At 39.7% G+C, this 26,102-nt stretch overlaps 2 protein-coding genes across 3 annotated transcripts in view; both read right to left on the reverse strand.

The window, feature by feature from the left end:
- The window catches only part of EPHA3 (EPH receptor A3), a 481,147-nt gene that overhangs the window by 212,287 nt on the left and 242,758 nt on the right, over positions 1-26,102 (reverse strand). The window lies entirely within an intron of this gene.
- On the reverse strand, positions 4,377-6,468 carry LOC120927813. Its single transcript, XM_040338732.1, has 2 exons — positions 6,234-6,468; positions 4,377-5,899 (listed from the first exon to the last, which is right to left on the reverse strand). The coding sequence occupies exons 1-2, from the start codon at positions 6,328-6,330 to the stop codon at positions 5,343-5,345; spliced, it is 654 nt and encodes a 217-aa protein (XP_040194666.1). The 5' UTR covers positions 6,331-6,468; the 3' UTR covers positions 4,377-5,342.

Here is a 26,102-nt window from a genome sequence, read left to right on the forward strand (position 1 = left end):
TGTCCAAAATTATCGGAAGGAACAAAAGCGAAAACTTTTTTCGCAAGATACTAGATCGTACAATTTTTGTTTAATCAGCACAGTTTTCTTTCGAAAATACAATACAGTGGAACCTCGGATTGCGAGTAACGTGGTTAACGAGTGTTTCGCAATATGAGCACTGTATTTTTAAAAATCCTGACTCGGTTTGCGAGTGTTGTCTCGCAAAACGAGCAGGATTCAAGCCACAGTGGTATGCAGTACCGCTTTTGGCCTGAGGTAGGGGGGCGGAGCCGAAAGCCGGTGGGTGGGGCGGCGCCGTTTGGAGCCAATCGGTGCCGTTCCAAAATGCTTGGAAAGATTTAGAAATACTCTGTTCCCGAGCCTTTTCAAGGTTTTCCGAGGTCAGCCGAGCTCTCCTCGGACCTTTCCGTGTGTTTCCGAGGCTCTCAGGCTCCCCCCCCCTACCTCTGGCCACATGCGGTATTGCATGCCACTGAAGTCAATGCAATAAGCAATAAGCCTCTGCTCGGCCGTGATGGCTTGGCGCATCACAGTGTCCTGCCTCGTGATATAGGGGGACAGAAGTTCCAGCAGACTGTTGAATACGGGGTCCGTCATGCGGAGAAAATTCCTATAGTCATTAGGATTATTCTCCTGGAGTTCCCTAAGCAGAGGCATATGTGAGAACTGGTCACGCTGGCGCAACCAATTCTTGGTCCAGAAACGCCTCCGCCCCCTGTTTCTGGCCAAAGTACTGGAATAATGAACATATCCAGCAGCCATCCCATAAACAGCACCAACTCGCGAAAATTGACGCTGCTGCTCCATCATGGCTTCAAACCGGCCGGCTGGTCAGTCAAGAACACACTCCAACAGAAAGCACAATCAAATCCAGCGGTACCTGCAAAGAACGCACGACACACAGATACGAACGCACAGTACGAATCTGCTAAGCAGAACGAACTGCACGCCTGTACCCGAATGCCAACTACGTACCCACAAGCACACGCACTGAACGAGAAAATACTACCTGCTAAAGCCTGGAGACCGAGAAGCGCGAATCAGCTCTAACCAAACCTTCACTAACACGAGCAAAGCCGTAACTAGCAAAAGCGGAACAGAGGGCGTCGCCATTGACTTTGGCCTTTCCCTTTATAGTGACGTCAAACGTGGATTACGTGCACGCGTTCAGGTACGCAGGGAAATATCGTCCGCTGGTGTGTACAAGCCAGCGGGCCAAATGAAAAAACAGCCTTGTACGCCGGAAACAGCCCGTCGGACATTTCGAGCGAACATGTTTGGTCGTGAGTACTCGGCCTTAGACTACAAGCTTAAAAGTGTGACATCACCACTTGAAACAGCGTATTTATTTACCAAATATAATAAGGCTAATTAGATAACATGAAAGCTATAGTCTTAGCATATACTGTAGCTTTAATTTTTAAGGTAAAAAAATAATTCTTTTGCAGTAAAAATATTTGTTCACTAACGGTAAACAAATCCTTTTCCTATCCATTAAAAAGCATATGATCATCGTCTAGTCTTACAGATTTATGGCTAATGCTACTATTTTTATTTTGGACGTTTCTTTATCCCTACAGAATGGACAAACAAGTTTTCCTAATCACAATAGGACATGGCTTGTAGGTAAGATATATGTCGAGAGCGTATTCCATTTCTCCAGCTGTCTCACATCCAACTGAGTTTGGCACTCAGCAGTTGCTTCTGATTTGGAAGAGGTTTCACATGGGCTAAAATTCCAGCCATACTAAGAGGACACTAGACTAAGCAGCTGGGAGGACAAGGATAGTAAGACGTGCTTAGCGACTTTGTTTAGTCTAGCAGGTACAGTATACCCTTATGAAAGCAATGTTTGTTTACGCTTTATATAAACTATGCATTTTACATAATTTCAATGATAGATATTCATAAAGATTATACATCTACAGTATATAAATATATATATATATGTTTTGAGAGAGAGAGAGAGAGAGAGAGTTATTTGAAATATAATTTCCATTTATAAGCATTTCCTACATAACTCTTCGTCTTTCTTTTTTTTATCTATATAACTATGAACTAGTTATTCATAGTTATATTCCTGCACATCAACATTGAAAACATGTACAATAAAAAAATATGAAACCAAGACTTATCATCACTGTTTCGTAAATCGTGTTTCCTAAATTACTATGAATTCTTAAGATAAGATACTACCTATTTTATCTAGTAAATGTATTATTCTAGTATGGTAAAACATAAACATCAAGGTTTAACAATATTACTGGCAAAATCTAATTCTAAAACACCTAATACATTATCATTTAGGAGCTATTTACACAAATGGCAGATCAGCAGATATGGTGAGTTCTTTATATATTATATAATTTATTTAAAGTACTTAGAACATGCTTGAAAGACTATTAAGTAAAACTGTATCTAAACTGCACTGTGCTTTAGACAAATGTTTATTTAAACAACCTCCACCCTACCTTCAAAACTATATGCACAATCAAGTTTTAAAATAGGCAGACATAAAGTTGTCATATTTTAATTTAATACATGTGAGCATGGGTGTAAGAGAAATGGTAGATATTTAATGTGGTCACTTTTATAAATACATAGTAAAAAAAAAAAAAAAAACATGTAAGCAAAGTAGAATAATAGGATAATAAATAGAAAATAGAATCATAAGAGTAATAAGGAAAAGGAAAAGTAACCCCAAAATGTCCTGTTTGCTAAATTGTAAAAACAGAAAAAAAAACTGTAATGCGACAACAAAAACAAAATAAAAAAACATAAAATAAAAAGATTAGAAATGTATTTTAATACTCCGTCAATTTTTTTTTAAAGTGCAGGAATTAAGAAATAAAAATCATATGTAATATTGTATTTATAACACAATCAAATGGGGGAATTTGTTATACTGTATGAGTTTTTTTGTAAATGCCATATTACTTAGTTACTCCAATTTTAAATACAATAACACAATAATCACATATATACATTTAGAAATATGTAAAAAAAGATGAAAACTACATCTATAGTTATGTAAAACACTTTATTGAATGCATAAGATGTAACAATTAAGCAGAAAATCACAAACAGTTTGTTATTTTCGGCTGTGTGCTAATTTTGCATGTTGTACTCCATTTACTGCTAATTCCATATATATGCTGCTGAGTGGGGCATACATTGTCATTTAAAAAAGAAACAGAAAATACATTTTCAGTAGCAATGCATGAATTAAGAGCCCAAATCTGGAGTATCGTAAAAAAATATTGAAATTAGATAACATCACTGTTTTCTATAATATGAGCTCTTCATTTATCCAATTACATATAAAAAATGCAATCTTTCTGAGTATACTCTAATTTATCCACATTTCCCTTGCTCCCCTTTCTCTTTATATGCTCTCTACCTGGCCTTTATTTTTGACCTCTCTAAAGCTGTTCTTTTCTGTCTCCCAAGCGGAATCTCTTCCATACCCAACTGGACTCTCCATTCATGTTTTCTCAATTAAGCTTTATTTGAAACGCTATTGTTTCTTTAAACTAATCTGGAATCTCAGTAGGTACTAAATCACCTAACCTATACTCTCTTTGAATCGTAACAACTTCCTTAATCCACATTACTATATCACCAGCATTTTCAACATAAAACGATTCACAAGTCATTCAAGCCTTCCCCTCCTAAAAAAATGTAAAACTTTATTTCCAGCTGTTTTGCTTTTTGAGTTTTTCCTAGCATCCAGTTTTGAGTAGACATACACTTTAGGTGAATATAAATGCAAAGAAAGGTCATTCAGTGGTTTCTTATTAATGTTTGACCATTTTAAAGACCTACTAAGCAGTCCTTTAATTATACATCGAGATATGATAATATGAAATATTAGTTATAAATACTAGAATATAAAAGTACCATCCTGAATTAATCAAGTCACACAGATGCATAAACATTAGCCACACTACACATTTCAGATGTAGAACATTTGAAAAAAATAGAATATCTGTGTCCAGTATGAAATATAGATATTATATTTATTTTGTTTAGTTTTCAGTTACAAAGTTTTTCGCTAGTGTATTTTTGCATCTTCTTAAATATATGTGATAAAATGAGAACCAACTGTACAATGAAAAGTACAAAAAGGTTGAAGCATATATCATCTCAAGTTCATAAGCAACTGTATCAATAAAATAGCAATTATCTTTAAATAAGTTTACATGCTCTGTAAAACTATTAACTGTAAGACATGGGGGTTTATTTACTAAAACCAAGAGTGCAAAATCTGGTGCTATCTTGGTAGCCAATCAGCTTCTAACTTCAGCTTGATCAATTAAGCATTGACAAAAAAATAAAATAAAATGGAAATTGATTGGTTTTTATGCAGAGCTGCACCAGATTTTGCACTCTCTAGTTTTAGTAAATAAACCCCTATGTGTTAAAAAAAAGAAAAAATCAAGATGTTGATCAGCTGAGCTCATTTTGGATAGTGTATTCTTCACCTGTCTCTTCCTTGTAAATACATGTGTATAAGCATGAATTAATGTTTTCACATAAAAGTTTTTTGGTTGATTAAATAGCACTTTATTGTCTTTGGGGTGTGCTGTTCTAAATCACTCTCGGTAAAATGTATAAAAATGTGCAAAACTTTTTGTAAGTGGATGTCCCAACAGATCAAAAATAGTTTGCCATATCCAGAATTCTGACACAAGAGGCATTTTACCACTTTGTACCTGTTATGGAGAGAAGATTTTGCTAGCATTAACTATACTGGGTCTGCGAATTTTGGATGAAATATTGACTCACAAATTCTTTATAGAATCCTGACTTTTCCAAACCCAATTCTACTTTGATTTAAATATTTTATAAAAAATTAATTCGCTAGTTTGTGTATTGATATTTAGTACATTACTATTATCTCAGTGTATTATGGTTATTGTAACAAAATAAAATTAAATCAGCTTTAATTAGTCAAGAACTTTAGATACATTCACTTAGCCTAAAAAAGCTCATGTACTGGTAGCCCAGTTTCAAGCTAATAAGAACACAGGCTTTATAATACAGGTCTATCTTACATAGACATTTTTACTTAGGAACATTAGCTAAAACTTAAAAATGTTATGTTTTCTATAGATATTTATTTTTCTTTAACAATATTTGTATACTGTAATATTAAAAAAAAATTACAGTTTTAATAGACTCTATAATAAGTTACTAGAAAAGTAGTTGTTAAAAGTTTTTTTTTTTATGGTGCTGTCAAACTCACAAGTGAAAAGAGATTTTAGAATACAGTATAATAATAGTAGTGGACATCCCCTATGGCTGGTGAATAGTGAGTTACTTTTCCAAAAACTGGTCTAAGTCATAAGACGTCTTCCTCCTCTAGTTCGAGACCTTCGTGGCAGAGATGAACTATTGGAATTGCTTGGCTGTGTTGGAGTGGAGGACTGAGAAGATGTGTTTTTGGACAGTTCAAGTTCTTTGAGTTGGAGAAGACGCTGGAACGTGGAAGCAATTTGATAATTTGTTTTCACCAATTCAGCGTTCATAACAGCAGTTTGCCTGGCTAAGGTAAGCATGCCTTGGGAGAGAGTCAGGATGCTTTTGTGGACTTTGGTCAGTGCACCAGTTACTGAGTCCATCTTTTTTTCTATCCTCTGTAGTCCCTGTCTTAAAACATGGCACTGTTGCTTTTGTTTTTGCATGATTTGCCTTTCGTGGGCCCGGAATAACTCATTGACTTTATAGATGGGCTCCTGCAGACCTTTTTTATTTTGGTGGGCCTTGGATTCATCCTGTTGCCTCATGGACATGTCAACTTGTTCAGAGGTCAAGGGAATCTTTACTGTTTCGGTGACAGAAGAGCTTGATTCATTTGGATGCCTAGTGGATTCGTTCAATTCTTTTTTCTTTTCTGCAGATAAAGCAAACAAAGAACAAATATTATTTTTTGATCATTAATGATAACAAGTAAAATTGTAAATGAAATATATGAAAAACAATGCATATGCAAAAAAAAAGTGCAAAACTGAAAGGGTTACAATAAAAATAACTACACCAACTACAATGACTATATTATATTTATATATTGGTATTTTATTGTGGGATATAAACACAAATTAAGCATTGACTATGATTTGTGGCTGAAAGTGATAACCATACACTGTATTGACATATCATGATGTGATACAACTAAAAGATGCATGAATGGTGATTATGACAGTAAATTGATAAACATTGTTCCTTACCATTAAGTGTGGCCAGGTCATGTTCTGCTGTATCCACACTTTCAAATCTGCTCTTCAGCATCACGTCCACCTGCCTCCCAAAGAGCGTCAGCTGCATGAATGTTAATAGAATCCCTCCTATGGCCCCGGAATGCCTTTCCCTCTCTATATGTATGCCTCTCTCCGGGGGTCTGACTGTATGTGAGTAATTGTTGTTGTTCTTTACTGAGAGATACTTCCAGTGAACTAATCCCCATGTATGGGAAAATATTCCGGTTTCAAAGTCATGTGATCATAAAATCCTGTTGGAGATATTGTTTACAAAAGAGCAATAAGGAAGCAACATCTATGTGTTCTGTATGGCTCATATGTGAGAAAAAAAAAAGACACTGAGTTAAAAATTATTTGTACATATGAAGTACAGTTTGGAACTGTCTCCCACTGGATATCCTTTCAGTGTCTGATAGAAAAGGTAGTGATCACCAATAGCTGCCCTTCACAGATTTACACAACCCTACGGTCACAACCAGCCTGGCGACTTGCCTTTTCTGTCCTGCAGTTAAGCAACACATGTCCTTCCTTTCCTTGCCTCTGATTGGACAATTAAGGGAAAAAACAGGTGAAAAGGGCCATCTCTCTACTCTCTCCTCAGCACACCTAAATGGCCCCAAGTACTGCTCTTGCTCCTCCCAGTCTAAGTGCTGCCGTACACTGATGACAGGAACAAATTTATGCACCTTGCTCTTAATATACATATTATCATTATTGTTATTATTATTATTATTATTATTCAGGATTTATATAGCGCCAACAGTTTGTGCAGCACTTTACAATATAAATCAGAGACAGTACAGTTGCAATACAGTTCAATACACACGGATTAGGAAGGCCCTGCTCATCGAGTTTAGATTCTAAAAGGGAGAGGGGAAGTGGTATAAAAGGCAATAGTTGCAGGAAACAAAATAGTAAACTGCGTCAATAGTATTAATAATATAAAGTCCACATCAGTCCTTAGGATGACATAAAAAATAGGATGTATGAACAGATGTATAATGTCCCAAATATACACCAGTGTTAAGCAGCTAATTAAATAGTGACTCAAGAAAATCCATCAGCTGTACAGTGGTCCATAAATCAAACAGATTCTGTTGAGTGACACTGCAGTGATTAACACAAATAAAGTGCACCATAATCAAATGGCCGCTTACCAAAAGCGCCTTCGGCTATAACCCAGCCGTGGCCTTTGGCTTGCATGCAGAGTAGTTTGACCAGGAAGCAGACTAACGCATGGGATGTTTCTCAGCGTGTCATAAGGTCCAACTGCAATCAACAGGTGGCCTGGAGCAGACCAAAAAAGAAGAACAAAGAGAATAGTTGCAGGAGATGGGTTGATGGAGATGGTCGAAGTACAGTTTTTAGGTGGAGGCAGGATAGGCTTCCCCAAATAGATGAGTTTTAAGGGATTGCCTAAAAGACAGATTGGGTATTAGACAACTGGACAGATTGTGGTAAGGAGTTCCAGAGGATGTGAGAGGTTCTGGAGAAGTCATGTGGTGAGCATGGGAGGAGGTGACTAAGGAGATAGAGAACAGGAGGTCTTGGGAGGAGCGAGGTGGATGATTTGGACAATATGTGGAAATTAGGTTGGTGATGTAGCTGGGAGCTGTGTATTAATGTATGTAATTAAAAATGCGTTTATAAATGTAATTAATAATGTATGTATTAATAATAAATAAATGCATAACTGCATTTGTTGGTGCTATTTAATATCTGCCAAGAATTCAGCTTTAAGAAAAAATATATTAGAATTTATCACACACATCCATTGCCAAGTAGAGAGAAGATCGCGCTAATAAACATGATGAGCTGTGTGCAAAACAGCTGATTTCAAATTAAATGACAATATTATATACAAATATGTTATAGCATATATAAATTCTTAGTGAAAAATATAAAATCTCTTAGTGAAAAATATATGAAAAATTCAGTGGATGATAATAATTGAAGTAAGCCAAAGTCCACCATGAAGAAAGTTCATAATAAAGATTTCCCCAGTGCAGGCTCAGTGAAACATCCCAGGAAAAGTGATGAGAAAGGCACTTCCACCAAAAACAAACACTGCCTCTTACCGGATCCTATTGGTCTCTGTTTTAAGGAGACCCAATACAGCATGAAATGATGGTATTCAAACAGGTATTCAAACAGGTTTATCCAACTCAGAGCGCTCAGAACAATCGATGATCTCAGCCAACCCAGGGTAAGTATATGCAAAGAAGAAGGACTCATATAGTGTAAAATCCTCACGTTTAATGGAAATAAAAGGGTATGCACTTACATCAGGTCAATGAGTAAAAGGCATCCAGTAAAATTCAAGCCGGCCAGCTCTAAAACAAACGCCCGTATCTTCCGGGTTCAATCACAATGCGCGGTGACGTCAGAAAGTTGCCTCCCTACGTTTCGTTTCAAAGGGGACGTGGTTGTATATTTGTTTGGTGTAGTATAACACTTTTTGGTCGCAGCTTTTTTTAGTTTCGCTATTTCGGAACGAGCGCAATCATTTCTCCATTTATCCATTGCCAAGTGACTTTCTAATACTATTGCATTTTTAGAAATTAACACCGGTATTAAATATCCTCAATACCAGGCGGAGATATTGAGTAAGTTAAATCTATACATAATATTGGTAAATATCAGAGATCCAAAACAAATCTGCGAACAAGAATGTTTTTCTATGTTTACTTTAAAATATGCATACTATGTAAGAAGGTAATATGTACAGACATATATACAAGACATGTATTATAATCAGTACATAATGCAACAGCAAACATGAACGGCAGTCAAATGTGTTACACCATTATGGAACAACTCACATTGAGAAAAACTGCATGATTATGGCCAAAAATTTACATTTTTGGGGGTGTTTTGTTTTTTGATCTTTAATTTCATTAAAATTACTTGTACTAAATATTTATTAATGATTAACTAAATAATTATATACAGTTTATACAGGGTTCAGCTAGCAATATCAGTTTGAAGAAAAAATAGGCAAGCCAAGCATTAAAGCACTTACCAATTCTGATCACTTTTCTCTAAATTAATAACAGCATGCAGTTGGGTATTCTTTGCAAAGTGAAACTTTGCCTCATTCACTAAGTTCTGGGGCAAATTCTATTGAAAATTGCAACTTTCCTCGCAAAGAGAACAGCCTATTTGCCTTTAGCAAATCAACCCCAATTTACACACCTTTTTCCTTATTTACTAAACTAACACTTTCTTTGCTGAGTGAACAGCTTCTACCTCTTTAGTATATCAGTCCCACTGAGTGCTGTTTTATATGGCTGAGACCAGCAGTTTGGCTCAAGTGAGGTCCTCCTATTCCAGATGCTAACACCCTGCAGCCTGCCTCTGTACCAAGCAGGAATTTCAAGTGCTGTGCAATCCACAGTTTTTTTTTTGTTTTATTACATACTTAGAATTATATATAATTATGGATAATTAAGGAGGCTCCATTATGTTTCTTCAAATCCTTTCTGGTGCTCACAAATAACCACACATGGGGTTAGCTAACTGGTCTAAGCTTGCCAGTCTCATTTATATTCACATTTTGTGGTCTTATTTTTTTTAGGTGATAATAATGCCAAGGATTGTAGTAACCTTAGCAACAACTAAGAAATCACTATCTAAAACATAGGCACCATTGAGATAAAAATTAAAGAAAAGAAAAAGGTAATCAGTCAGCTCAGGTCAAGGGCATGACCCCCTTTCTTAAACCCTTAAAATGCTTTGCCTAGGTTACTGCATGTGATTTGGAAGTCTGCATTACTGTAGAGCCTCCAAGGTAATAGGATATCACAACCTGGTACATCTAGAAGAGTCCCTTGGACAGCCACAGGAGGAGTGCTCTAGATGTTTACCTTTTACTACTGGTAACAATGGGCTGTCTTAAAGCGGGAGTTCACCCAAAAATCAACTTTCTGCAGTTAGATCCAGCATACTGCTGACATCTGCAGTATGCTGGTCTTTTTTTTTTTTTTTGGTACTTATCGTTTTAGCAGTATTTCTTCTATGGCTCCGAGCGGGGATTACTTCCTGGTATAGGCGTTCCCGAAGACAAGCAAGTTGATTGACAGCCTTCGATAGCGTCACGGCTTCCGAAAATACACACGAGTGACACTCGGAAATTTACGGCGCCTGCGCAGTCAGCTCTACACGGCAGGCGCAGGCGCCGTAAACAGCCGAGTGTCACCTCGGCTATTTTCGGAAGCCGTGACGCGCTATCGAAGGCCGTCAATCAACTTGCTTGCCTTCGGGAATGCCCATTCCCCGCAGGATTCCCCGCTCGGAGCCATAGAAGAAAAACTGCTAAAACGATAAGTACCAAAAAAAAAGACCAGCATGCTGCAGATGTCAGCAGTATGCTGGATCTAACTGCAGAAAGTTGATTTTTGGGTGAACTCCCGCTTTAATGTATCTCCATTCTCTGTAGGCTACTGACAGATTCGCTGTTTCACATTACAAGTGAATTATGGATTGTCCCTTCTAAGGAACCTATTTTCTATAATTGGACCAAGTCTGCATATTATTTTGTTTTTTGTTTTCAGTACTGACCCTCCCTAAAGAAGCTGCAAGACTTGGAGATCTCCGAAGTGTCCAGCTTATACTTTACTCCTGGCTCACAGTTGGATCAGGAAGACTGAACTGTTGGCTTGAACTCAACACTTGCCCATGAGTAACTAGTCTGTTCACTTAGTTTTTTTTTGTTTTTTTGCACTTTTGCTGTAGCCTGAGAGCAAATGTCTGTGCACATTGCTGCTGAAGGATAAATATAATTAGCTTGGATTTTTCTCATCTGCACAGCATTGAGGAAAAATCCTATACACATATATAATAGTAAATTAGTCCCTATATAGGTGTGTGTGCTCTCCTCCAACCACTTCATCCTGATTGCAAGGGCTGATTAAGCATAGGGAATTTGACACAGTGGGATTAATTTACTAAAGGCAAATAAGCTGTTCACTTTGCCAGGAAAATCTGCCCAGAGCGTAGTGAATGTATAAAAGTTTCACTTTGTAAAGATTGCCCACTCATGTTCAGGGAAAATAAAAAAAACTGATTGCACATGATTGGATGATGGAAATCAGCAGAGCTTCACCTCGTTCACTAAGGTCTGGTGGAAATTCCCCTGCAAAGTTTAACTTCACTTGCAAAGTAAACCTTATTTGCATTTAGTAAATGAACCCCAAGTTTTCATTGAATCCTGGGCACACACAGAAATAATTTTTTGCATTTTCTTCACATGCACTTGCAATAGTGTTGGTACACCCATGTCTGGTCTACCACAAGGTTCAAGTCCAGCTTGTTGCCGAGATATAGGGTTACATTCTCGATGACTGAACTTCCAGTAAACTTTAAAAATACCCCTTTTTTTGTTTAAATCCCCCAAAAAACAAGTACACCAAGGAAGACAGAAATCTCTAATGCATTATATATTAAAAAGGGCTTAATCATAGTACAGTGGAACCTTGGATTACAAGCATAATTCGTTCCAGAAGAATGCTTGTAATCCAAAGCACTTGTCTATCAAAGCGAGTTTTCCCATAGGAGTCAATGTTAACTCAGATAGTTCATTCCACAGTGACTGCTAGTACATGCAGTACCGCATGTGGCCAGAATTGGGGGGCACCAGAGACACTCGGAAACACTTGAAGGCTGCTCAGAACGGCTCAGATGCACTCTGAGACACTCAGGAATGGAGTGTTTCCAAGTGCATTTAAGCGGCTCCGAGTTTCCCCAATGCCACCGCACCTTTAGCCAAATGTGGTACTGCACACCCCATTGGCTTGAATCCTACTTATCTTGCGAGACAACGTTTGCAAACCGAGTCAGGATTTAAAAAAAATAATAGCTTGTATTGCAAAACGCTTGTAAACCGCGTTACTTGCAATCCGAGGTATTACTGTATAAATCTTTTGATCACACATATTTTAGCACATGCACCCGGCAGTCAGATGCATGAAGACACCTGTACCTACGAGTAAGGTCTACAGACTATAATGAATTGTCATAAGACCATTTTAAATGCCAATATTCCTAGGATGTTTTTAATGTATCAAAAAAATTGTAATAAAAACAGAATATTGCACAAAAAAATCCTTATTCCTAAAACCTCCTGTAGTTAATGAGGTGAACAGATTTTGCATTTAGTTCTGTGATTACATTAAATGAAGAAGTACCTTTTTTTTTATATTTGCATTTCGTTTTAACAAAATACTTTTTCTATTTTTGTTAATCAGCTTAAAATAATTTATTCTGTGTCTTGATTGCACTTTTTTTGCCATACATATGGCAATGACATTTGAAACCCCCATTCCAGCTCACCATATGTAACACAGAGTAAATAAACCAAGTGGTTAGAACAATCTTTCAAACTTCGAGCATGTGGATGCGGATGGTACATTACGAGACTGTGCTAAATTATTTGCCACGGTAAACATACACATAATTAACAACTGCTCAGAACAGATGCAAATTATTGGTGGTCAGGATTAAAACGTTTTATTTTTTTCCATTAAAAAGCACATATTTCAAATAGCTGGAGAGCAAGTACGATGTTATAGTTGAATCATGGCATCAATAGCTCAAAATGTTCTCAGGTCATCTAGGGTGTCAGGACATTAATAAAGCTTTTGCTGTAAGACACTTTCCATCAATCTCTCTTGGCTGGACTCAACAAGCACCATGTAAATCCGTTTGTAAGAAGAATTTTATCATAAGAACAGTCATTTTCATTCATCATTCTACCTGCATAAATCCAGTAAGTAAATGGAGATCGGGAAAAATGGAGATGGGGGAAAATGGAGAACTATCTTTTTCTGTTGACGGAGTGTTAGAGCTCATCAAAATAAACTTGAACAAACTATGATCCTAAATGAAAACTGCCATTAGTCCAGAGAGACATCTTCCATTCTTGGCATACAAGTATCAATGATGCGTCTTCTTTTTTAGGTATAATCAGAATATTTAGTGTATGTAGACCTTAACAACAACCTTCTCTTGTTGGATCCCTTTTGTTATGGTAGATATACCTTTGGACAGTGGCGGCTGGTGTTTTTTATTTGGCGGGGTGGCATAGTTAGTTAGGTTAAAAAAAGACACAAGTCCATCCAGTTCAACCATAAAAAAATAAAGAAATAAAATAAAAAATATCATACAATCCCATATACCCAATTCTATACCTACAGTTGATCCAGAGGAAGGCAAAAAAAACAGCAGAGCATGATCCAATTTGCTATAGCAGGGGAAAACATTCCTTTCTGATCCCCCGAGAGGCAATCGTTTTTTCCCTGGATCAAATTTACCTATAAATGTCAGTACCCAGTTATATTATGTACATTTAGGATAGTATCCAGACCTTTCTTAAAGCAATCTACTGAGCTGGCCAGAACCACCTCTGGAGGGAGTCTATTCCCATCCGCTGCCCTTACCCTGGATGAGGGCGGTGAGAGCAGTGGTCTTCCATCGTGGTTGCCCCTGTCCTTAAGCGTGGTGGGCCCGGGGAAAGCTGCTCCAGTGTCCTCTCCTGGAGCAGCTTCCGCGGTGCTTCTCCTCTCTGCTTCTCCCAGCGCTACACATTATACATAGAATTGCCTGATGGTTTGTCCAATCGGGAAACGGATTTCATACCTGCTTCCCGATTGGCTGGGAGGAGGATTATTGGAAAAGAAAATTGGAACTACCACTATTTTATTCTCTAGGGTGTCTGCTTTCAGAAACTATATCATGTTTGGAGGTTTTACATCATCTTTACATCATCTAAGGCTAAAAAAAAAAAAATTCAAACGTGTGCAAAAACGCAAAAATGGCTCTGGCAGCAAAAAGGTTAATCCCCTCTCACAGAAATCAAAGCACTCCCCTCGAAAGTGTTTTAATTTTCTTTTTTAATTTAATTTTTCTCAAGGACAGAGCCACCTTTGTTCAGGCATCATCTAGGGTCAGCGCCCACTTCCTAATCTGAGATTCTGCCTCAGAGATGCACAAAACCAGAACACAGGGATGCCATGTAAATCTTGATACCTGTGTAGTTCTTAGCTGTATTCACAAACATCTTACACAGACGTCTCCCCTTGTGAAGTTACAATTTTGTAGTCTGATAAGGAGAGAAGAAAGTGAAAAAATAATGCAGCAGACCAGGAGATCCTCTCAGCCTAGGCAATGTCAATGGAATTCATTGGTTACTTCTTAACCTCTTCACACAAGCCTTACACATATATGCAGCCTCTTGGCGGGTGGGCCGAGAGAACGCATATATGCATATCAAAATGCAAACAAGAGAGCCCACACCCTGCATGCTCCTGCCACATTTACTGGTGGGTAACACAAAGCCATCATGTGACTGCTGTGACAGCCAATCATGGAGGTCACATGATGGAAATGCCCGCCGCAACCTCCCAGCATAAACCTCTTAAAGGGCTGGGAGGCGCCCGTGCTAAGGGGTTAATGATAAATACAGTTTTAAACTGAACTGTTGCTGTATATTGTGACATACCGGTATTAAGAATTTATCGTATTTGCCGGCGTATAAGGCGACTGGGCGTATAAGACGACCCCCTAATTTTCCAGCTATAATGTTGGTTTTGGGATATACTCGCCGTATGAGACGACCCCCCTCCTGACAGGAACAACCGCTGACAGGAACAGGCTTTATTCAGCTTTTTTCAAATCTTACTGTACCATTAAATGCCTCACTGTGCCATCCATTAAATGCCTCACAGTGCCATCTTTTACATGCCTCACTGTGCCATCCATTACATGACTCACTGTGCCATCTATTACATGCCTCACTGTGCCATCTATTACATGCCTCACTGTGCCATCTATTACATGCCTCACTGTGCCATCTATTACATGCCTCACTGTGCCATCTATTACATGCCTCACTGTGCCATCCATTACATGCCTCACTGTGCCATCCATTAGATGCCTCACTGTGCCATTCATTACATGCCTTACTGTGCCATTCGTTACATGCCTCACCTCGACGATCCCATACCTTATCCCTGACATGCAGAGTCTCAGTCAGACTTCGGGCGTCCATTGTACAAAAGCCACGTCCCCTCGTCTGAGGCCGAGGATGAGAAGACATCGGTGATAGGCAGAACACTGAACACAGGCTCTGCTGGGAAACTGAGTGTTCCGCCTATCACGGATGTCTTCTCATCCTGGGCCTCAGACGAGGGGACATCCATGATAGGCGGAACACTGAACAGAGGCTCTGCTGGGAAACTGAGTGTTCCGCCTATCACGGAACAGCACGAGGAAGAGGCGCGGCATTTGAACAATGGATGCCCAAAGTCTGACTGAGACAGGTACCAGCGTATAAGACGACAACCGAGTTTTGAGGCATATTTTCAAGTATAAAAGGTTGTCTTATACACCGGAAAATACGGTATTTATACAGGCTTATAAACTTACTCGGGGGTCGATTTGAAGGTAGGCAAAAAAAATATATATTCTGGTTGTTTGGATTAGGAAATTAGCACATATGCTATTCTTCTCAGCTCTGGATACAGATACATAATTGTCAATATGTTAAATGTAGAGATCAATACAATTCTGCCATTAGAAAATTGTTGTATTGCCTGAAGTTCTTCCCTACAGTTGTGATCAGAAAGTGAGATTGGCACTACAGGGTATGAGTTGTTTATTCTTCAACATGTGTTCTTTTACAGTTCTTGTAACAAATTCTGCAAAATGTCTCTGTGAGAGTCTGCTGTAATGGACCGTGAATAAGTGGGATTGGGTGTGGACCTTTGTGCACGCTGTGCATTAAAACTAGCACAGATGTGAGAGCCGAGAGTTTACTCTACTTTTTATTCATGTACAGTATATGAGATATTCTACAAAACCAGCCTAGACACCCCTATGTAAATGTGTAAATCATCTGGAATAGGCCGCGATGTGCTTAGAAACATGTTTCTACTTATGAAATGTAAGTCACTTCTCAATAAAATGTATATAATATTTTCCCCTGGAACGTTATGATCTATACTAGTAGGAGGGCTTTACTAAATAGCCTTGTTTAAGTATTATATTTAAAGCAAAACTCACAGATCTGTTATAGTGGAGGACTACATGCAGAGCTTCAGCTGGACAGTACAGTACATCAATCACGAGCTTGAAAGAGCATAAAGAGAGGCTCAGTTCACACTACTGCAACCTGAAAGTTGCACGACTTGCCGTGCAACGTTGTCAGGCGACTTCCTGGCAATTTGATTTGAGTATTACTTTGATGCGACTTTGAGGCGAGAAAGGGGCTACGCAGCAGGGAATGCCTGGGTAATCTTCCTGTAATGTCAGATCCAAATCCCACTAATATAGAGGAGGATCCGACTTGGAGGCGACTTCCATTAACTGAACTCATTGACTGAACATGGGATTTCACATGTCCTATAACTCACAAGTCGTATTCCAAGTCATGGCAGTGTGAACGGAGTCTTTAGAGAAGAGTCTTATGACATCTTTAAGAAGGAAAAAAAAGAAATATAAAACACATAAATGTTTTTTATTTGTTGCTTCCTACTCCCCAACCTTTTCACCATAGGATTAAAGTTACCACCTACCTAGTCTTAAAAATGCTCCCTCCCCCTCCTAACACTTATGTTGATGAGCCCATATAAGAAAGATGTATACACTTACCTATTTTCAGGCTTCTCTGGCTTAGTCACATGATCTGTCTCCCTCGTGTCAGCCAGCAGCAGCTGCAGGGGAAAGGAGGGAGCACCAACAACAAATAGGCAGGAGCCTATGCAGTGGTGGCTGGTGGGTTCTTTTTTTGGGGGGTGGCAAACAAACAACAACCCACGGCGGCTCGGCAGCAATAAAAAAGAACCACCCCTGTGGTCCGGCACTTACCTGCTTCTGTGTTGGGGCTGTGGTGTCCTCTCCTGGAGTGTGGGCAGCTGCCACAGAGCTCCAGTGTCCTCTCCTCCAGCTTCCTCCGTAGTGTGTCTACTCTTCCGCTAAAGCGCTAAGCATCCAATAGGATCACCTGACGCTCGGGCCAGTCAGGAAACAGGTCTCACAGACCTGCCTCCTGATTGCTGGGGAGGAACTGTAGTGTGATAATAGTGAAAATGAATTTGCTTATCGTCACACAACTGGGTGGGCTTGGAGCGCAATGATCTGCGTTCCGAGCTGACCCTTCTTTGAAGCTAATTAGAGCCTCAGGCTAGTTAGGTGGTAGCCCTTGAATTCTACATTAAATGTTCAGGGCCACAGGAGTCTAGGAGGTGCTGAAGAGGCAGTAATACTTGCCTTACCCATACTTCTGCCAACTCCAGCACTCTCTTCTTTCCCTTCTAAGGCTCTTAGCTGTGGACGGTCCCTTGCTGGCATCACATACAATGCAGAGCTATTTACCATGTATTGTATGTGAATAGGCAAGAGTGTGACTGCACCCATAAGTGCCTTAGCGTAGATGCCAGACAGTTAACCCTTGCAGATGAAGGGAAAGGGGGGCCGTGGTGGCACTGCAATGGTAGATTGTATTTAATTTCTGGAGTTGAGCTTTCTTACTAATCTGGCTGTGTCTGGTTTCAGTACTTCTGGCTCACAGGCCTAGACAAGCACTCAGCTAATAAAAGTTAGATAAAAAGTCAGAATTGATTCTTTAACTAAAGTCAATGTATCATAACCACAGCCACCTCATTACTGTTTTCTTGATGACTACTTCGTACTTTCTAAAAGTAAAAGGAGACATTTAACAATATTTCACCACAGAGCGTAGAAAAGGTCTATCATTACATTTGAGCATGTGAGTTCAAACTCTTTTTGTTGGCAGGATTCCTAACTGCACGGATACAACCAAAATTTATTAGCTCATCTAAGGCACCTGCGCACTTTAATTATCTACAGAAAAAGCAATAGATACTTGATTTGAAAGCCACAAGTGCCTGTCCTTACTTAATGTGCACCCTCCCTTTAGTATCATGTCTGACAAGGCATGCAGAGACTTGGGACTGAACAGCCTGCACAATTGCGGTTAAGCTGCATGGCATCTGATGCCACTCTGTTTGTTATCGCATTTAGCACACTGGACATGACATGTTTGGGCTTGTGATTCTACGATTTCTAGAAAGCAATCTATTTTCACTCATCTTCATCCTTTGATTGTGTCCAGCAGGCAAACCGCTCTCTGGGTTAACAATATCTGAATGTATGGCAAGCTGCATAAAAGAATTTCATTTGGATAGCTTTTTATTTTCGACGCATAGAGCAGTAACAGCTGAAAAAGACAAATTGAGCCACCAAGTCTACCAATTTTGAAAGCCGTGGAGATTTTGCAAAATTTACCCTCCTTCCTGACAAGGCCATTTTTTTGCGATACGTCACTGTTTTACTTTAACTGACAGTTGCGCGGTCGTGCAACGATGTACACAAATTACATTTATATTTATTTTTTCCACAAAGATAGCTTTTTTTTTGGTATTTGACCACCACTAGGTTTTTTGTTTTTTGTACTATAAATGAAAACATATCCAATAAATGTAAAACATTTAGGCCAGTATGTATTCTGCTAAATGTTTTTGTTAAAAAACAAAATCCCAATAAACAATGCGTCCACAAGCTATGGAATATATACTCAAAATTTTAATTATTTCTTTTTTATACTAGCAATGGCAGCCTTCAGCAACCTTTATTGTGACTGAATGTGTTTCGAAGGCACGCTGATGAAGAAGGCGAGGCCGTGCCTTCGAAACGCGTTCGGATTGGCCAAACAGCATGTGCGCGACTCCCCAGTTTGCAGCCCTGGACCACTCCCACCCAGCGACACACAGCCAACGTCTCTATGAGGCTTATCGAGGCTCCAGCTGCGGCTAACACACGGTGCTCGTGGATCCCTCAATAGAGACTTTCCGGCGGGCCTTCTGTGCTCTTGTGACACTGCATGTGGAAGTTCCCACCCGCTCTACAAGTGCTCCAACATTTTTCACGCAAGTTTTTAGTGTTGTTTTATACTTATATACTGAATAAATTCCTAAGCTGTTTAAAGGATTGGCTTGGCGCTTCTCTCTCCTCCTTTTGCTTTCCTTTTGTTCACAGTGATTGGGTTCCCCAGCCCGCGCCTGAAGCAGCCTCGCTCCCTTTACAGCCTCCATTTAGAGACTAATTTTTAGGGGTTCATCCCCCAGAACTTTCAATCCACTCACCATTCACATGGTTGCACCTTCATATATCAGCATGCAGATGCATGCCTTTTTATTTACATTTTAAACTTGAATCTCTTTCATAAGATGGTTTAGCGCTGAACATTATACCAATATTGTGTATGTGTTTCCTCCTAATATATTTAATAGGTATGCTGTTTGAATGGGAACACAAATCAAACATGTAGTGGTGGTTTCTCAAATTTGACTATAAAAGTGGAAATAGACTAAAAGGTATTGAATTACTAAAAGCAAATAAACTGTGCACTCTGCAAAGTTGCTCCAGAGTTTAGTAAATGAGCAGAAGCTCTGCTGACTTTCATCACCCAATCACGTGCAAGCAAAACATTTTCCTTCCATGTGATTGGGTATTCTTTGTAAAGTGCACACTCTATTTGCCTTTGGTAAATCAACCCCTAAGAGCCGGTTCACACTGGGGCGACTCGTCAGGCGACTCAGTCGCCTGACAAGTCGCGTCCCATTCTATTCAATAGAAACGTTCTAATAGTCGCTCCGACTTAGAAAAAGGTTCTTGTACGACTTTGGGGGAGACTCGGGGCGACTTGCATTGACTTCTATACAGAAGTCATTTTGCAAGTCACCTCTGAAGTCGTCTTCAGGACGCCTTGCCGAGTCGCCCCCGAAGTTGTGCTGCCCCAGTGTGAACCAGCTCTCAGTCTCACAACAGGTAGATATAGGTGTTGATTTACTAAAGACAAATAGACTGTGCTCTTTTGAAAGTGCAATTGCACTCTGCAAGTGCAGTTGATCCAGAGCTTAGTAAATGAGCTCTGCTGACTTCCATCATCCAATCATGTGCAAGCAAAAATGCTGTTTTTTTTTTTTTTTTATATATTCCTTGCATGTGATCGGTTGTTCTTTGTAAAGTGAAGCTTTACCTCATTTACTAAGCTTTGGAGCAACTGCACTTTCAATGTGCACAGTCTATTTGCCTTTAGTAAATCAACCCCAAAATGTCACAAAGTCACTTGTGTAATGCTGCCCACAACTAGCAGGTTCATACAGATAAGGACTAGTAGGACAAAAGGCTAACTACTGTCCATAAGAGGGTGTTGTAAAAGGTCAATTTAGGCTTTTATAAGCCTTTTGGGGGAAGCATTCACATACAGGTTTGCTATGTAAGTTTGACACTTACCTAGAAGTAATTTCTTCTCTTTTCATGTCTAGGATGATGTAAGAAACCCTTGTGTGCTACAGTAATAGCCCTCAAATAATTAGCATACCCATTCCTGCCATAATGTGCCATCGCTTTTATTAAGACTCTGAATAAACATGAAATTTGATTACAGTGATCCTGACTACTTGTACTAAAATGGTGTCCTTTGGGACATCTCTCCGTGCTGATCGATGGGGAGAGAAGCCTCAGTTGTCACCGCGGTGGGATTTTGATTCATGTCGAGCTGTAGAACAGACTACGGACAAGATGACAGTGGCCCCTGGGTTTTCTTCAGCAATCCCCAACAGTCTTTCTATTGATCGCAAGTTAAACCTGAGAGGTTATTGCTTCAGCACTGTCACGGCAAACTAGACAGACTGTCTATTCCAGCACTCTGTCTCCGGCTAGGAAAGCAGATCCCAGCTCCTTAGCTGACCTGCAATTCCTTGACGTCCAAGTCAACTGCCGTTCAGAAATCCACATGGAATGTGACTAGTTCATAACTAAATCCCCACATATTTAACATCACAGAAGACAAGAGTAGTGAAATATAGGAGTTGTAATTGTTTTCTGACATATCTTATCCACTTTTTTGACTAGATCTGAAACTCTCACACAGGCATGCAAGCAATCCAATTTCATTTATCTTTTTTTTTTGTGCTTTTAATAACTGGGCACATTAAACAGAATGCATGGGGATCTAAAAGTTTATTGATTTTGTTTGCTATGAACAGATCCATGACTCCAAAGTTAAGCTAGGAGGACACTTGTTTGGGGTCATAGAATTACATGAATACGCATCGATTGGGTTTAAATAACATCTGCTTTGAATTTGTCCAGGGAAATCAATTTTTTTTTTCTGATACGTAAAAAGAAAGCCGTTAAGTGAGGTGACAGATTTGCAATATAAAGCTGTAACTTGGTTAATCACAGCAATATAATGGCTATGTGGACCTCCATCAGGATCAAAACCCCCAGTGAACCTAACATTAGGCTTTAAAGTCCCCCTCCAGGATAAAACTACATTTTATTCCACCTCTACTTTACACCCCCTCTAACCTATGCTGGCAGTTTTTTTAGCCCCCCTTATCCTGTGAAGCCAGCAACACTCACCTAAGCCCCCTAACAAGGGCTCTATCTCCGGCCAGTTCCAGTGCAAGGGACTGCTAATCCAGTGCTTTGATGGCACCTCAAGACACCCAGGTTCCCCTGTGATGACATCAGTCTTCTTCTCTTTCCACACACTTTTTTTTTTTTTGTTTGTTATATATATATATGACATTTTGGAGTGAAAAGAGATTAGAACACCTGGCGGGGTTTTAATTGCTGTCTGTGTCCCCATTAGGGAGATTCATCCTCTCTAATTGTCATGTTTATCATTATCACAGAGAGTAAAAGAAAACCCTGCATTTTGGGTTGTTATTAAAACAGTAATAAAGGGTACATCTTCCAATGGTGACACTAGTTCTGGTGACCCAGAAGAAAACCAGGAATTCCCTTACATTAGAGCAGTGGTTCTCAACCTGGGGGTCGGGACCCACTCGGGGGTCGAATGACGATTTGCCGGGGGTCACCGAATCCTGGGCATGGTTGGGGGGCAGAGACTAGTGGTCAGCTGACTGATGAGGAAAGTGAAGTGGGAGGGGCTGGAGGAGACCCTGTCTCCTGATTTCGGCATTGGTGTCACTGCTAGGAGACACTTGAAGCCGAAGACACAGTGAGTAATACTTATAGTTGCCATTAAAAGTCCCTACGACAGTTCTCAGATCAGAAGGTGACCTTGATCTAGAGCACCTAAGTTGGCTGATCAGAACTCTCCCCCAGCACTGCCACTCATCCCATTCTCCCTATCAAGGAGTAAGAAAAGGAGTAAAAATAGAAAATACATGGAAGGGAAAGGAAAAGAGGGGGAGGAGCAAAGAAAAGGAGGGAGAAAGAATAAGAGAGAACAAGAGAGATGGCAAAAAAAAAAGAAGAAATTAGGATAGAGAGAGATAAAAGAGAAAGAGTGGTACATCCTAAAATGTACTATAAGGGGTTTTAATACGGTACAAGTGAAAGGGACTCAGGGAGCGCTAAATGTCCGTGGGTTAGGGGTGCAAATTACTCGTCTTGCCTTGGATGCTGACAACCCACGCTACGATTTTTTTTTTTTACTTTTGGGGGTCCCCACAACTTGGGAAAATGTATCAAGGGGTCACGGCACTAGAAGGTTGAGAACCACTGCATTTGAGGGATTTCCCCTCACTTACTATCTTGGCAATGGGACAGGAGGTGAAGGAAAATCTACCCAATGGGACACAGATGGCAACGAAAAAAACTTTTAGGGGTTTTAACCCAGCCTTATTCTATACAAAGTGAATAAAACGGTTTGCCTTTAGTTCTATTTTAACCAATTTTTCTTTTAATTTGTTGTAGGTGTAAGTGCTAAAGGTTTTTCTGGCAACTCATTCTTATTGAAGGTTTTAGGTAGTAACAATAAACTATTTACCCATACAGGGGCATATAGGTACAGTGCAGGCAATCTGGTTGCCAAAAAGAACAACAAAAAAATGGGGGGGGGGGAGAGGGTTTAGGCAAGGGTCCCACAGGCTCTGGTATCAAATAGACTAATTACAGATTGCTCAGACTTGGATGAAGAGCGGGTAAGGCACCAGGGTTCCCAAACTTTGAGGAACTTGGAATGGGAGTCATGTAGAATACTTGGCATTTTTTCTTTGACCATTAAGGTGGTCAAATTGTCTTTCACCTCTGCAAACGAAACTGGTGGTTTCTTCCAGGCCTTAGCTATGGCACATATAGCAGACAAAAACAGGTAGGTTGGCAGTTTCTGTTGGTATGAAAATAGGCCAGGAATAGGGCATTGAAATAGGCCAAGTTTGGCATCTTTGCAAATGGGTACATAAAACAATGTCTATAGAAGTCCTAAAACTTTGGACTAGAATCTCACTAAGCATGGACATGCCCAACATATATGAATAACATCCCCATGCTGGCCACAGCCTCTAAAGCATCTATTACTGTAATATTTGTTTGCGTTTGCCATGTGGACCTGCACCCAAAACCATTGCACTGTTTTAAATATAACCTAAAAATGTAGTACCCATGTGTGCTGATCTGCATTCAGTGCTCCTGAGAGACTTTCTTGTTCTGTAGGTGCTATACAAGTCCTCTAGCTTCACTACTTATAGTAAGTTATCAACCTGAAACAAATATACGGGTCAGGAGTTCTGAATTGAGTGCCTGAATGCTTGAGTCAGATCAGAAACTTGGAAAAGTTATGGTAACATCTCTTTAAGGGCCTGTTTAGATCTATGCATTGTGGTAACATGTAGTAAAATAGATTAAAGCCATATTAAAGTCTTGTTTTTTTGTTTGTTTTTTCTAAATAACAAAATGTTATACTTACCCGCTCTGTACAGCAGTTTTACACAGAGCAGCACAGATCCGCCTCTTCTCAGGTCTCTTGCCCTCCCTCCTGCTGGGTGCCCCCACAGCAAGCAGCTTGCTTTGGGGGGGGCACCCAGGCAGGCACCCTCCCTAGCCGCAGCTCTGTGTGTCCATTCACATATGGAGTGCAGCTCAATCTTGCCCCCACTATCTCCTGATTGGCTCACTGGCTGTGATTGGCAGCAGCAGGAGGCAATTTCTGAGATCACAGATCTTTGTGCCTTTATAGAATACCCTTTAAAATAAGTAATAAAACATTCAAAAACAATGAATACCATCAGAAGGAGATTTCTTTGTACACTAATAATTGACTATAACTTGTCAGGATAATAGGTCAAAAAGCAGCCTGCAGCCCTGTAGGCCATAGCTTACTTTGCTGTTCCACAAATCCTGGTCTACATATATAGCCAAATTATGTTGATATTGAAAGCATCTCTTGTAAAATGCCAAAATAGTAAAGCTAGTAGTTCTCTCTATCAAGATTGGATTTATTACAGTGGCGGAACTACCAGGGTCGCAAAGGTCAACTTTTGTGATTTAATATTGCAGTCTATGGCACTCAAATCGCACCAAAATCACATTGAATTTTTTTTTTTTTTTGTGGCTACAACTCAATGTGGCTAAAAAAGGAAGAAAAACATTGGTACGGAGAAGGAGTTACTGACAATTGTTGCACATCGAGTCTATGCAAAGTCCATATAGTACTACAACCATAGTGGAAGCCATCCCAGAGTTGGCCAGTTCTGTTTTCAGGAGATAAGAACAAAGTGGAGAAACGTCAGCTAAGTGCAGTATTAAACAAAAGTTTAATTCCCAAATGGTTAAAAATACTCCTAAGGTGTAATCAACAATATCTCTCAACAGTAACAAAGGCACTGCCCCTCTTGCAAAATCCACTTGTGTTCTCTTTGTGGCTGTGGATGGAAGAGATGAAGTCAGGATGCAGGCTACCCGCTTGGAGCTTCAATGCAGGCCTGCAGGCGAATTAAAGCAGCCAGCATGTAGCCCGTTACATCACTGATCCTTCCCCTTTGACGTCACATTCACACACATGTCCACTCCAAGCTGGCCCAGAGACTTCCTGTTCTATGTAAGCAGCATCCTGGCTTTATCCTTTTCAAGATGGGGGCGAATGACGGTGCCTTTCTTACTGATGAACGATATTGTTGACTACACCTTGTGAGTGTTTTTAACCATTTAGGAATTAAACTTGTGCTTAATACTGCACGTAACTGGCACTTCCCCACTTTTCTTAACGCAATGTGGCACTCATTAAAATGGATGTGTTTTGACTTGTCATGCAACTTTATGTGTGTAAAGGTACCCCAGGATCAGTGGGAAAGGCCTCAGGCCTGGAGGGAAGGGCCCCAGGCTCAGAGGAAAGAGCCCAGGTGGTCAGGGGGTCCATTCATGCTTTCTTGCATTGGGGCTCTGAAGGTTCTAGCTATGCCTTGAATTCATTATAGCAACAGTCAATGTCCAATGCTTAGGGCAGCAAGCTAAGAGGACAGCAGAAAGTTTCAAAATGTACAAATGATGATATTTTTTACTTATTTTGTTTTCATTCGGAAGTTTAGCATCAGATAGTTTTCTGTGTGCAGAGGCAGCTAAACACTGTCTCCGGATGCATCAGTACTTTGTGCCACATAACTACTGTACAAACTAACCAACTAACTGTGGACAATATATGTGGCCAAAACTCTGCAGAAACGGTGACCCTGAACACACATTGGTTGCCTCCAGGGTCAGCTTTATTTGCATGTACAAATCTGACAGTCACTGTTGACAACAGTTTACAACCCCTGGTAAGAATCTACTGATTCTTGCCAGTGGCCTCCCTTTACCACTTGCCGTGTGAATTTAGCCTTAACCTCCCTGGCGGTATGATTCTTTCAGAAAAAAGATACTGAAAGCGATACAATTTTTTGCAAGGAAATTTGGCGTTTTATACTGTAGGCTTGTAATTCTTAGGAATAACTTAAATCTGACCAAACCAGAGTCTAGTAGGCATACCGGGTATGACATTTTTTTAAAAACAAAATTATAAATTATAAT

The sequence above is a fragment of the Rana temporaria genome, chromosome 2, assembly GCF_905171775.1.
Source record: "Rana temporaria chromosome 2, aRanTem1.1, whole genome shotgun sequence".
NCBI lineage: Eukaryota > Metazoa > Chordata > Amphibia > Anura > Ranidae > Rana > Rana temporaria.